The sequence below is a fragment of the Thamnophis elegans genome, chromosome 4 (assembly GCF_009769535.1).
Source record: "Thamnophis elegans isolate rThaEle1 chromosome 4, rThaEle1.pri, whole genome shotgun sequence".
Classification (NCBI taxonomy): Eukaryota; Metazoa; Chordata; class Lepidosauria; order Squamata; family Colubridae; genus Thamnophis; species Thamnophis elegans.
Genome location: NC_045544.1, coordinates 86,551,801 through 86,566,569, shown reverse-complemented (window position 1 = coordinate 86,566,569; position 14,769 = coordinate 86,551,801). Strand labels below are relative to the sequence as shown.

General features: G+C 37.5%; 2 protein-coding genes across 3 annotated transcripts in view; one reads left to right on the top strand and one right to left on the bottom strand.

Moving 5' to 3' along the window:
- CAPN2 (calpain 2) overlaps window positions 1–9,249 on the top strand; it is a 42,321-nt gene extending 33,072 nt beyond the window's left edge. Inside the window, exons 16-21 of the mRNA XM_032215363.1 lie at window positions 1,367–1,431; window positions 3,450–3,518; window positions 3,948–4,026; window positions 4,470–4,586; window positions 5,007–5,065; window positions 7,275–9,249. Coding sequence (XP_032071254.1) covers window positions 1,367–1,431; window positions 3,450–3,518; window positions 3,948–4,026; window positions 4,470–4,586; window positions 5,007–5,065; window positions 7,275–7,298 — 413 coding nt within the window. The 3' untranslated portion in view covers window positions 7,299–9,249. The remainder of the gene's footprint in view (window positions 1–1,366; window positions 1,432–3,449; window positions 3,519–3,947; window positions 4,027–4,469; window positions 4,587–5,006; window positions 5,066–7,274) is intronic.
- Window positions 9,250–9,387: 138 nt separating this feature from the next.
- TP53BP2 (tumor protein p53 binding protein 2) overlaps window positions 9,388–14,769 on the bottom strand; it is a 47,403-nt gene continuing 42,021 nt past the window's right edge. For both annotated transcript variants that reach the window (XM_032215360.1, XM_032215361.1), the window contains exons 14-18: window positions 13,714–13,851; window positions 13,371–13,504; window positions 12,437–12,603; window positions 10,693–10,892; window positions 9,388–9,710 (exon numbers count right to left, since the gene is read on the bottom strand). In XM_032215360.1, coding sequence (XP_032071251.1) covers window positions 9,669–9,710; window positions 10,693–10,892; window positions 12,437–12,603; window positions 13,371–13,504; window positions 13,714–13,851 — 681 coding nt within the window. In that variant the 3' untranslated portion in view covers window positions 9,388–9,668. The remainder of the gene's footprint in view (window positions 9,711–10,692; window positions 10,893–12,436; window positions 12,604–13,370; window positions 13,505–13,713; window positions 13,852–14,769) is intronic.

Below are 14,769 nucleotides of genomic sequence, written 5' to 3'. Positions count from 1 at the left end.
GACTGTTCTCTGGAAGGACAGTTACTGAAGCTGAAGCTCAAATACTTTAGCCATCAAATGAGAAAAGAGGACTTATTGGAAAAGACCCTGATGTCGGGAAATATTGAAGGCAAAAAGAGAAGGGGATGGCAGAGGATGAGATGGTTAGATAGTGTCATCAGCATAGTGGACATGAATTCAGATTCAGGGAGACATTGGAGGACCTGGTGTGCTATGGTCCATAAGGACACTAAAAGTCGGACACAACTTGGCTACTGAACAACAGAGCTGGTTGGTTCCTTCTGCATATTTATTTGTATCTTTCTTAAAGCCCTAAGGCATTTCCAAAGTTCTGCATGTCCATAGGATTTGATTCAATGAATCAAAGCATTTACTTCTTTTTCACTTTGATTTTAATACTGGATGATTGTCAAACTTACCCTGTTATTTGAACCTCATATGTCTGAATGTTCTTTGTACAGCTTCACACAGATGTAATTATAGCTGAGCCTGCCCTTTTTGCTGAGCATGTTACTTTTTTGGCTAATCATCATAGTTGTAAGAAGTGAATATCAGAAATGAGACTTCTTAGGTTTATCATATCTAAGAAGCAAACATCTGGATTAAATGCAAGAGTAGAGTGAAAGATATCTCTATTTTTTGCTGCCATCTTGCCATTGTCCTTTTTTTTTGCAGCACAGATAATAGTAGACTTTAGAATTTCTCAGTCACGTTACTGATTGTGAAATACGCCTTACAAAAAGATCATCTGACACTTTATTATTGTTTGATTATATGCAAAAGTTCTTTTTTTCAGGCATTTTAAGTGATATTGTTAATACATTCTCTTCTCTTGGTGTGGCAACTTTATTAATTTTTTCTTTGCCCTTAATTGAATTGTATATTCAAATATTACAAGCCACCTTTCTAAAATCAAAGCCTTCAGAGGTAATAAAGCAACTATTAAAATGTTCCAGTAGTGAAATATTGTAAGAAAAGATAATAATTCATAAAAGCTTTAAAATCTCATTAAAATATAATTTGGCCAGTTTGAAAACAAAACACCACATGTAGACAAAAGCAACATAGTTAATAAAGCACAGCCATTAAACTTTATGAAAGAAAACCTTTTAAAATTTTGCAAGCAAAGAAGATGACTTTGGGCTTGAAAAAGCCTTATTCTTTAATGAATGTTAATTTATTATTGCAATAAAAGACTAATAGAACCTGCAGCATGGGCAAGAGAAGGAAGTTATCAGTGCTTAAAATTAGCTTTTTAAAGAAATGAAATAGAACTAGATGACTAGAATAATTGCAGGACCAGCAAAAGATTTTAAAGTCTTAGGACGATTTCTGTGTGTAACACATTTGCTGTTTTTCTTTGCAGGTCAAGATATTAAATCTGACGGCTTTAGTATTGAAACTTGCAAAATCATGGTTGATCTATTAGATGTATCCTTCAGTGTATGTTGTACATTTTCTGTTTGAGGCGCTAGTAGGGAAAAGTAGGGGCAGCAAAATTATGGATGGTCATTAAAGTAGTATGATGAAGATCAACCTGGTAAGAGAATGGTCAAGAGTTTATCATGTGCTTTTTCTGTGTCCTGGTTAATGAAATCCTTCTCATAGTTAAAGTCTTCTGTATTTAATAGTTGTATGCTGCATCTCATCCCTTGGGTAAATGGATAGGAACATGCCAATTATAGCTGTTTTATTTTACCAGATAGTGTTTGTCTGAAAAGGGCATATTGAGTAGCAGGATGTTCCACGTTGAACTGCCAAGATTCAGTTCAGATTGTGGCGGGATGTACATTTATAAGTATTGAAATTGAAGGGTGACATATCTATAGCTATCATGTATCTTTTAAAAAAAATGGTAGCAAGGCTAGGAGGAGATCTTAGACTAAGAGCTTGGGGACACACCTATCAAACAAACAAAATAATAGTGCTAAGCTATATGGAACTTGAGTACGATCCTTATTCATTCATTATATGTTCGTAAACAGAGAAGGATGCAACTAGTTACTATATTTCTGCCTTTATTCACATGTGCAAAGAATACTTTTGCCTATACCACATTTAAAGCTTAAATCAGGCAAACCCTACTTGGGCTAAAAAATTATCACTAGATGGCAGTAACAAAATACAGAAAATTGTAACAGGCCAACCATCTATTAGTGGTCTGGACTTTTGAAGCCCAAATTTGGCATACCTAATAAAATCAAAATTCTTTCTGGAGTTCCATTGTATTGTTCTCCTGCACATCCCATTCTTCAGTTTTCCTGTCCTACAATTCTACCTCAGCTACCCAAGATCTTCTGCTTCTAATTACTCTGCTTGCTTTGTTCAGGAACATCTTCCCGAAACAAATGTGTAACTGTCAGGCTTATTTATTTATGCAGGATTTGGCTGTCCGAGTTGGAAATTCTTAAATCTGCAGTCTCAACAAATCTGGAAGTATCAAATTAGGAAAAGCCGACTTAATTTTTTTTTTTAAAGTATACATCCATACAGTTCCCTTCCCTACTATAATTGTTTTTCCCCTCCCTGTCCTTCTCCAACGTCAAATGTTAGATTAATGCTTCTCGGAGAACATTTTTTTTAACCATTGACATTCTATAACATTATGAATATACATGAAGTTGGGTAAACATGCAATGAAACAATAATATAAGACAAAACAGATCAATTACGTTATTCAAGTAGTCCGTGACTTACAACTGGTTGCTTAACAATTGTTTGAAGTTACAATGGACCTGCCCAGAGCTACTTAGAAAACTGTTTTCAGACTTAAAAGAGTTGCACACACCCCACAGTCATATGATTGCATTTTGGGCTCTTGGCAACTAGATAATTTGCAGCTTCCCGCAGTTACATGACTGTAATTTACAATTTGTTGCGGGTTTCTGGCATTAACCTCCAGTTTCTGGTAAAAAATGCCTGTTGGGGAAAATGAATTTCCTTAATGACTTTTGTAAAAAATAGTTGTAACTTCGAATATGAACACTTGATGCAAAAATACAAATACAAAATACAAAAATACCAATGCACAATACAAAGAGCACCCCAACTCTGGCTGCACATTTGATACATTCTTATCTACTATGTACCCTCCACTCCAAGTTCCCCACCCCTCAAATATAGAAACAAAATGGTTGCATAAAAAGGTGTCTATCACATACCTAAGAACAGGTTTCTTTCTACAAAAGTAGCAAGTGTTTAGTTGAAGGTAGCAAATTTGGAGCAACTAAGATTCTGCTCTGTAGACTGATGTGGGGGAATTATTATCAAAGAAAACTCCTACAGCACAGGTGTCAAACTCGGCATCACATTGCTGTCACATGATGTATTGCAATATTTTTCCCTTCGCAGAGCTGGGGCGGGTGTGGCAGTTTAACATCCCTGTACCTACAGTGGGAGAATTTGGGATTCTTTTCTATTTAAATTGGAAATTTCTTTAACCAAAGCAGACTGATGGAAGTGGTAAACTGGGGCTGAAAGAATTCCACATACTTTGGACAAAGATTCAGAAATACCAGGTAAAAGTGGGCCTTTGACTCTAGCAACATGGATTGTGTAGTTTGGATGGATTTTCTGGTACCAATAGTGTCATTAATATCAAGCAAGATACATTGTTGTTCTGAGTGCATGAAATTTAAGTAACATTGTCTTTTATAGTAGAAAGTGCAATTTGTTCGTTTGCTGTGGAATTCTGGGAGTTGAAGTCCATACATCTTCAAGCTGCCAGGGTTGAGAAATACTGACTTAAATAGTATTCCATCAAATTTATAGCGCCCAAGATTAATTCTCCAGAAGAAAAATAACACTTATTTTAATTTTATCAAGAGAACAAATGCACCTGAATAATAAATAGGAAATAAAAAGGGGCTATCTGCATATGTTTTCTTTTACTTTAGATAATGCAGTATTTTTAATAGGGAAAATGTTCTTTTTTTTACATTCTGTAGCAAATTTATCGGGATATGGATGTAGATCGTTCTGGCACCATGAATTCCTATGAGATGCGAAAAGCCTTGGAGCAAGCAGGTACTTTTCAATCAAATGTAGAGATCACCAAAGACTAATGATTAAGGCCCAATACATTATAGCCTCCCTCATCGTAGCTGCTTCCATATGTGGTCCTGAAAAGTTGCAATACCCCATAGGTAGAATAACGTAGTCTAGTTTTCCCCAATGTCCTCCAGATTGTTCTTTTATCATCTCCACACTTCCCACCATGCCAGTGGGTGCCCTTTCTAAGAATGATGGGAAGCATAATTGGAGGACATCTAATTGGATAAGACTGGAAAAAACAATTCCAACACTCGGGTAAGGTCTGTAGCAATATCGAAGCTTCTGCTTATGTGATCAGAATGTTTACCTTAATATATTAAAATGTTTTAAAGCATTTTACACCAGTTCCTTTTTGCTTTGTATTCAGCTGCACCAAGGATGCATCTGTAGCAATTAGACTTTTGCTTGTATTTCAGGATTTAAGTTGGATTGCCAATTGCATCAAGTCATTGTGGCCCGTTTTGCTGATGAGCAGCTGATCATTGATTTTGATAACTTTGTTAGGTGCTTGATTCGACTGGAGACTTTGTTCAGTGAGTATCTTTAATTTAGGCTGGTAAACTTAAAATAATGCTTTTGTTTAGTTTTTAACTTTACTGAGTTTCAGATAGACAATATGAACTGCTTCCTCACAACAAGATTTGTAGCAATGAAGTGCATATGTAGATTATGCACAATTCTTAAAATATAAAGGGCACTTTGAGAAAATAAATAAATTGACTTTCTAGCTTTAACTAACAGGTTGTAATTAGTTATGAAATTGAACAATGCTTTACATTCCCATAATTACACATCTTAGTTTAATTACAGACTTTTAGGGGCAGGTCTAATAGCTAAGAGTAGTAATTTTCTCCCTTGTTTCTCTTGATGAAATAGTTTTTGCTGCTTTTTTTCTTTCCTGTGAGAAACTGATGAACTTTATTAATTCAAACTTATTTTTTATCGCCTTGTAGAGATATTTAAGAAACTGGATACTGAGAAAACAGGAACAATACAGATGAATCTTGACACTGTAAGTTAGCAAGCCTGTCAAAAGCTAATGACACAAAGTCACTTTGGAGGAAAAACGTTGTGTTTGCTGGTTTAAAACCGTGGCACGACAAATCCGCGCTACGTAAAATAGCGGAGATTAAATCGCGTCGCTAAAGCCGCGATGTCATCACCGCGCGTCATCATCGCCGCGACAACAGCGCGGCGACAGAAGGGCGTTCTACATGCTTCGTTCTTTGCTTCCAAAGGTAGCCCTCTTCCTCCAGCTGACAGCGGCAGCGGGCACGGGGCAAAGCGGGCGGGAAGGGTCCAGCACAGCTGCGGGGGGCAGCAGGAAGCCTGCAGGGGGGCTGAGTGGGGCCGCCAACGCCGGTGGCGGAGGAGGACGCAGCAGCAGCGGCGGCTGAGGCTCTCCCAGGGCCGGCGAAGTGGGCTTGCCCAGCAGAGGCAGGCCGCCCTCTTCTTCCTCAACAACATCTCCTTGGATGGGCGGCGGCCGCTGCCGGGCAAGCCCGCTTCGCTGGCCCCGGGAGAGCCTCAGCCGCCGCCGCTGCCGCATCCTCCTCCACCGCCGGCGTCGGCAGCCCCGCTCGGGCTTCCTGCTGCCCCCCGAGGCTGAGCTGGACCCTTCCCACGGGCTGCTGCTGCTGGGCAGCCCGCTTTGCCCCGTGCCCGCTGCCGCTGTCAGCTGGAGGAGGGGGGCTACCTTTGGAGGCAAAGAACAAAGCATGTAGAACGCCCTTCTGTCACCGCGCTGTTGTCGCGGCGGTAGGGTCGTTTTTTTCTTAGCGCTTCAGACGCCGCGGATTTGCCTCCGCGCTTATGTCAGCGCGGATAAGGGCATCGCGGTTTTGTGGTGGAACTGTTTAAAACAACCTTGAGTATGCATGATGTTTATATATCAGGCACTGGAAATCTTCTATTAACTAAATATCTAGTTCACAGATATGCAATGTTTCTTTATTAAAGTTGCTAGGGACTAAAAACACAGGGCAGGAAATTTTGAAAAACACTAAGATAGCAGTTTCCATGCAGCTGTGGCTAACATATGACAAGCTATGCCTCAGGAGAACAGACTGCCATAATTAAGCCTTGTAGCAGGAGAAACTCATAAAAACTCATGTTTTTCTGTGCTTGCCTACACAGACTCCAGAAATAGATAATGCTTACAGGTTTTAATTAATTATATTAAGGAAATATTAATATACAACTCATTGCATATATTAAAATAATTCTGGACTATACTCCCTCCTCTACAAGTCAAACTTGTTCATTATTTTTTCACATACTTTTCTTCTTGATTAAAACAATGTTTTGGCAGATATAGAAACCACTCAGCCCCTCTGCAGCCCTAAAAGCAGAACCATGAATTTGTTCTCGTGGCTGTATTTAAGCACAATCTTGTTAATAAATGCACCGGAGACAATGCAGCATTTCAGCAGACTCAGGGAGGGAATGGCAACATTAGATAGCATGGATATATCTTGTGCATTCTTAATTTAACTTGAAAACATGCATAACCCAATACACATCATTACCCTGGACATTGCAGCGCTTTTAAAATGCTGTAATTCATTATGTAAATATCAAGATATATATTCTACTTGAACACAGCAGAGTAGATGACAAAGAACAAAACAGATAATATAAATCAGCTTGAGAGCAACTTAATTGTGCCAGCTATTAGCTGCATTCCTCAAACATTTTGCTCGAGAAAGTTACTGCTCTATCAAAAAATGTTCTCAGGCTCTTTCCCAAGCCATGTTCAGAGTTTTTCATAGATTAAGAAACTAACACTATGATGTTCCCTAGCAAGGGGAGGCAACCTAGCATCATCTACATATGTTTAAAATATCAACCCCATCAGTCCTTCTAGTCTAGCCAGTAGGAAAGCATTATGATTGCTAATATGTGGTATAAGATTAACAATCTGCAAAACATCAGCATTTGTAAAAATAAATCAGAGGAATTTGTATGTAGATTTGGGGCTTTTATGAAATGTAGTTTTCTGACTATTGTATTGTTTACAGATCCAGACAGAAAAGTTCTTAATTCTCCCTGTAAAGCAATGCTAGTCAAATTTGTCTAGAATTTGTGTCAAATTTACTTAGTCGACTCCAGCCTTTTTCTACATAAAAAATATTTTTGAAAAAAAACAAAACAAATTTTATCTAAATTGTTATATATTTGTTTCAGGATGCTCATAGCATGTTTTTCCTTCTCTTCCACAGTGGTTGTGCTTTACTACCATATGAGAAAGCAATGAAAAAATGGCAAAAAGTTATCTTGGGAATAAACGTGGAACATATTTAATAAGGGCTTATTATACATCTTGTACTTACTGTGAAGCTGCTAAAGGAGAGTATTGAAAAAACAAAGCAACTGCCAAATAATCTTAATATATTAACTGTAACTTTTTATGTAATTCTATAGTATTTGCTTAAAGTCTTCCAGGTTTGCCATAAGGTAGATTTCTGGGAGTGGTTATCCTATTATTTCTAAGAGTATTGAGAATGGCTGCATTTTCTATTAAAAATTAGCTTTGTATTACAGATTATCTTAACCAACTGAAATCTGATTCACTGGTAAAGAATGCTTTTGCCACTCAAATAAAAGATAGTTCATAATGCTCTCAGATCAGATTTCCTTTTCTCTTTCCTATTTCTTAAGATTTTTTTTAAAAAATCTAGCAGTTGAATATACGTTAGTTATAAAGTGTCACATTATGTGACCACATCACTTAGCACAAGCAATCCTTTTGATATTGTTAATTTAATTCCACTAGCTACTAGGTGAAGAATTACCCTGATCCAAGTCATTCCCAGCCTGGTCCCTTCCAACCCTGAGCTTTGGTAAGGCAAAGGACTGCTTGCTCTGGAATCCTCCCACCCACCTATCTCCTTACCATCTGTGCCCTTTTGACCACTCTGCACAGCAGCATTCCTGGCAGCAGTGATGGACCTTCAGCAGCCTCAGCTAATCACCATTGCCCCCCCCCTCTACTTCAGCCCCAGTGCCACTGTTGGGGGGTGCTACCTCAAGCTGTGACCAGCCACAAGGTACAAAGCCCAGGCCGCCTTGTGCTCTGCAGGCCCTGCTGATCTTTGGCCACCTTCCTCCTGCAGCTGACCAGGTATGCCCGGTCTGACCCCATGCAAGAAAACTGCTGCCTGTGCCTTCTTTCTGAGCCTGTGCACACTGTTCTGGAGGTGGATGGAACTGAAGCACTCCTGTTGTTATAAGAGGGGCAGGCTGCCAAATGCCCAAATTTTGATCATGTGACCATAGGGATGCTGCAATGGCTGTAACTTCGGGTTCTGGACATCAATACCATTCACTCATTGCCACTGTAACTTCAAATGATTGTTAAACAAGGACTATAACTATAACACAGTGTTTATTTAGTTAATGATTAATCTTCTAGTATAAGAATGCATTTTCTGGATATGGATATTCCCATAAAGAGGCTTATAGAATACACATGTGTGTATACACACAATTGTTGTACAAAGTTATCAGACTTCATCTTTGACACTGCCAACACATATTTTTGTCTCTAAAGCTTAATGAAAAGTTGAATGTCCAAAGGAGTAAGGACCACAGGATGCTTGATGCAGCTGAGTAGATTACCATAATTCAGGAAGATATGCGCTTGTCAATAATAGATATAAAAGCAATTTTAAAATAAACTGTTTCCTTTTCAGATATCTTTCTTCTCACGCAACCCTCTATACAATCTAATTGGTCAGGATAAAGTAATAGAAAGTAAATGTCAAAAGCAATGTCATTTTATTGTTTACAGAAAAATATCCCTGATAACCAAGAAATGCTGACAACACTGGGAGTCACAAATTTTCATCTTTATTGTGCTCACATCAGCACATGACAGGAGCACTGAGTATTTAAAGAGTAAAAACAAACTGGTACTTTCTGAAGCAAATGTTTAATCACAGTTAAGGAAAAGACAGTTGTAACAAAATTTGTGAGATGCAAAAACTGGCTTTTCTATGTTTAATACCGAAGTTGCAAACATACTGTTTGCAGGGAAGAAAAAAAACACACCTCACATAAGCTACATCACATGTGACATATTTCAAATACTTTGGAATCCTAAAATGCTACTGCACTTAAAATTATTGCTTAAAGAACTGCTTTAGATTCCTTAATTCAACAGATTTCATGATATTTCATCCTATTAGCTCTGCTACTAAGACATTTTAAAAACACGTTACTAGTTTCTATATGAAAAGGTTACCTGACTTAACATTGCTCTGTTTCTACAGAATGGAATGAAAAAGGTTTAAGAGAGACTGTCTGGAGCAATTGTTGGGTTCTATTTTACTAGTAAGTTACAAAAGAGGATGGAAAGAAAGCTACTGTAGAAGCAGAAAAGGCAGTGATTGACCATCAGGTCTAATTTGCCTAAAGGGGAAACTAATTCATTGCTTGAGAAAACAGCATTGTAGAATTTCTTCTATAATTTTTATCCTTCATATGTGTTCAAGGTATATTCAGCCTTGCTTTTACATCACATTATTACCAAAGGAAGTCTCACAGATGCATTTCTGCAGATGAAAAGGAATACATCCTGCAGTTAATACTTCATAAAATGGCTTCTAACATTTTCATGCCAAACTTCTTTGCCTTGGCTTAATCCTTGGGTATAGCTGGAAAAGGAGAAAAGAGAGGTTGTTATTTCTAGTACACAAGTCGACACACAGTAATTATTTTAAAACATACCTGAGATGCTCTCCTTGAAGCTTTTTTAAGAGCAATATGTACTGTATATACAGACACACAAAAAGGTAAAGGTTTCCCCTGTCCAGTTGTATCTGACTCTAGGGAGTGGTGCTCATTTCTAAAGCAGTGTTATCTAAAGACATTTCTGTGGTCCTGTGGCCAGAGTCATATACACCAAGGTGCAATAGACACTGTTACCTTCCCACCCAAGTGGTACCTGTTTATCTACTTGCATTTGCATGTTCTGGAGTTGCTTTGTTGGCAGGAACTGGGGCAAGTGACGGGAGCTCATCTCATCATGCAGTGCTCGGGTCTCAAACCCAAGCTGTCACCTTTACACTGACAAGCTCAGGGCCTTTAATCCCTGAGCCATCATTTAGACCACCAAAATCATGTAGTGATTGCCAAAAGTCAAGACTAGGGAGGAAAGAGTGAACTAGAGAGACTCTGCAATATCTATTGGGTTCATTTTGAGAATTAACTAGGATCTCAGTGAGTAGATTTGATTCAGGTCCTGCATTTCGGGATTTTTTTAAAAATATACTGTTCCTCTCATAGGTTCCAGTTTTCTAAAACACTATAATGTAGTTCTGGAATTCATTCTACCTATATTCCAAGAAGCCAAAATGTACCATTAGCGAACTTTTTTTGAACTGTGACTTGAAATAGATCTTTATGAAATCAATTTCAGCTACAGAAGAAGAGCTGCCAGAAGATAGAGAAAGCTGATTTTACAATATTGAACATCCATGACTTTAGAATAAATCATGCTGGCATCCTAATTTAACTTGCAGGAAACCCTGACAATTTGGAGAGTGAGGGAGACCATTAACATAGCCAAAGCATTTGTGTAAAGGATATACTGCTACCAGCCTATATTAAGAAACAATTGCAACTATGTCAACCTACCCCAAGCAAGTTCCGTGGTACATAGCCTTCTCTGTCACTTAGCTGAGCCCACCACCATTCTATTTCTTCTTCATCTTCCCGGCGAAGGACTGTCATGCAATCCCCTCCTTTAATGGATAGTTCATCCTCATTCTGAGCCTCATAATCCCAGAGACCATAAACTATCCCTTTGTTCATTATACCCATTTTTTCTTGCACTCCTGCAACACACACCCAAACAAAAAAATCAAACCAAGTTGTCATAACAAAAATGCATTCCATAATAATGCTATCACATAAATTTTTAGTTAAGAAAAAAAAGGCAAAAATAACTACAGCAAATATAGTTTGTGTAAGAATGTTCAAGCCATTATAGGAGCAGCATTAACATAAATTCAGTCTCTATGGATGGATGGATATATAAAAGTGACACAAAGTGGGAAAATCATTCTACCTGCAATGCATGTGAAGATGGATTTTTTTAAAAAAAATTATTGAGAATTTTAGATAGAGTAAGCTAAAATCCAAAGAATAATAAATGAAAATTATGAGATATCGCATAATGATTTTCAACCTTCATTCAACAGATAATCACAACCTTATAATCCTCCCCCTTATATATTATACAATTCTCTTCAACCCCTTAGTCATCTTTTTCAATGCAATTTTCATAGCATTTTTTCTTTCAGCAAAAAATATAAGTTCCAGTGTGCATGTGAAGATACTTATCTGAAGTAATAACAAAACACAAATTGTGCTATTGCTTCTATCTAATATACCCATCTCTGTTATACATGAAAATCCTACATAAAATGCATAACTGTTTTAATGCTTTGTTTTCTTAAGTTCCATTTATTCAACAGAAAACTAGAAAAATAAAATGAATTTTCATATATAACTAAGCTACTAGAAATTAAGAGATGGCAAAATAGATAAGACATTGTACAAGTTTAGACAGCTAAACATTTCTGCATGGATTATTCAAATTCAGTAAGATTTCCTGAAGAATGTGCAAAAGGTTTTGAATTAAGATAGTTTGAATTGTTTCAAACTAAAAACAGTTTCAATTTGAAACACACACTCTTCCTATGTAAGCTCTTTGCAACCAAAATATTAGAAGATTATTATCCAAGGGTATATGCTATTATTTCTCTGCTGTCAAACAAAGAAAGCCTCTCTGGCTGAGCTGTTTCTATCAGATATAAGTGAAGTCAAGAAGGTCATTCCATTCTTCAATTCATGAAGAAACAACAACAAATAGCATAAGCAAGTGTAGACAGATAAAATCTAATTCAATTATATGAGAAAAGAATCACTCTGCAATGAATAAAACTCTCCACAAACATTAAAATCCAAGAAGAATTGAAAACAATGTATGATGCAGTAAATTAATCTCAGTTCAAGATTTAAAAAAAAACAAAACAAATACTTTTCATGAAAAAAGAAGCAAGTGATCTCTACTACAAGAATGGAAATTTCAGAGAAAAACCAGCCTATAAGAGAAAGAGCCACATCTTCAAAGACGATGAGCATCATGTCACTTATTAAGAAGCAATAAACATGCAAATAGGTCTACAATGAAATTTGGGATTAGGGTAGTAGAACCAAATAATGCTTTTCATTTGATGCTACAACATAAAACTTTTGTAGAATTTCGGATGTATGGACATGCTGTTTTCTAGAGCTTGAAAAAATATTCTGGACATAAAAGAGGAAATGGGGGCAGGGGAATACTGCTCTAAGGAACCCCATTTTGGGCACATACCATAAAGAAACTGGGAACACTGAGTATAGCCTTCTTCCATTTCTTCACACTTGTCTGCTGCGGTCTGCATGTCACTATATGTTGTGGCAAATACAGCAGCACCTGATTCTACTAGAAATTTGCACACCTGGACATTATTGCAGGATGCTGCACAGTGCAGTGGAGTCCTATACATCACAAAAGAAAAGAAAATAATAACAATGTTTTGAATCACTTTCCACAAATACCCAGATGGATGGGTACTTGTTGCCTGCTCTTTGAATGTTTTCCTCCTGGAGATTAGGTTAGCCTCAACCGCAGTGTTTTTTTGGGATCTGGCCACTAGGTATGGAGAGTGGCATATGTGGTAATCCATGAAAAGCTGGTATTGATGGCTGAGTCTTCCCCACACACACACACACACACCTTTGAATGCAAAGTGGTATCCATTGTAATTATTATTACTATTGTATGTTTTAACTGCTGTTCCCTTTTCATAAGTCACAAGGTTGAAATGGGTGCTATATATATTTAAATAAATCTACTGTAATATGAAATGTTAATATTATAAATATTAATGGTTGTTATGGATTCTGAAACCTTTATTACTAACAACTGCATTTCCCTGAAACTTGGCTTTCTGAAAACCATATTGTTTCATCTGTACACCCAAATTCCTCTTTTGCTGAAGCTGTACAGTTGTTCTTATCCTAACACAGTAACTAAAATCTTTCGCTTTGTATTCCAGAGATGTTGAAATCACCAACTATTCTAATGAGCCAAGGACAATTCCCACCTATCTATCCCCATCCCAGGAAAAGGATTATTTATTTTCTCAGGCAGAGATATTGAAATGGATATAGACTATCATGCATTTACTAGATACCTCATGGTGAAAAGTTCCATTAGGATAACTTACTTATGCTAATTTAGGAATGCCAAAAAGCATCCTTACCATCCATCACTATCTGCAGCATTTACATTTACACCAAACTGTACCAAAAATTTCACAATCTCTGAGTGACCAGCACAGACAGCATTGTGAAGTGCTGTAATGCCTTCATCATTGGGCAAACTGGGATCTTCAACCTGTGCAGTAAAAAGAAGAAAAAGAAAAGTAAATGCTAAATATGCTTTCCATTATGCCAAGTATCATATACGGTATTGTACAATTTCTTGGACTGAATAACATCTAAAACTCTTTAGGAATACTGATCTCATATTCCATCCCTGAAAGTTGCTAGAACACACTGCAATACTAAATGTAGGTCAAGTCTAAGGGACCATGGACTTTGTACCTCATAAATAATCCGCTGTACAAGGTCAAATTCCCCCTCAAGAGATGAATCTAGAAGCAAAGCAAGTGGATTGAATTTTACTCGCATTCCGTGACCAATCCTATCTGAGCCATTTTTGCGCAGGTTTGTCCGTTTATCCTAAGAGAAAAGAAAACAATGGTAAATAGGAGCTTTTCCACTTAACATAAAAACTATTTTAGTTAATGTCAATGTTATGGAAATTGAAAAAATAATTTAATATGACCAATTATTGCATTATATTAAAAGTTACAATTTCTTAATTGATGTATTCAAGTAAAAAAACCTTTGAATAGAATAAATAATATATATTTCATTCTATAACTCCTAAAAATAGATCATCTCCAAATCTGTCCCCTGTTGTCTTAAAGGTAAAGGTTCCCCTCGCACATATGTGCTAGTCGTTCCCAACACAAGAGGTGATGTTCATCTCCGTTTCAAAGCCAAAAAGCCAGTGCTGTCCGAATATGTCTCCGTGGTCATGTGGCCAGCATGACTAAACACTGAAGGCACACGGAACGCTGTTAGCAATAGCAGTAGCAATAGCAGTTAGACTTATATATCGCTTCATAGGGCTTTCAGCCCTCTCTAAGCGGTTTACAGAATCAGCATATTGCCCCCACAGTCTGGGTCCTCATTTTACCCACTTCGGAAGGATGGAAGGCTGAGTCAACCCTGAGCTGGTGAGATTTGAACCGCTGAACTGCAACTAACAGTCAGCTAAAGTGGCTGCAGTACTGCACTCTTCCCACCAAAGATGGTTCCTATTTTTCTACTTGCATTTTTACATGCTTTCGAACTGCTAAGTTGGCAGAAGCTTGGACAAGTAATGGGAGCTCACTCCGTTACACGGCACTAGGGATTCAAACCGCCGAGCTGCCGACCTTTCTAATCAACAAACTCAGTGCCTTAGCCACTAAGCCATTGCATCCCTGTTACCTTAAACATGATTAATTTCAGGAAAGGATTATGCATTGCCTCCATAACATTCCTTTAACTCATCATTCAAGCATTTTCTTGAGCCTATATGGTTACGCA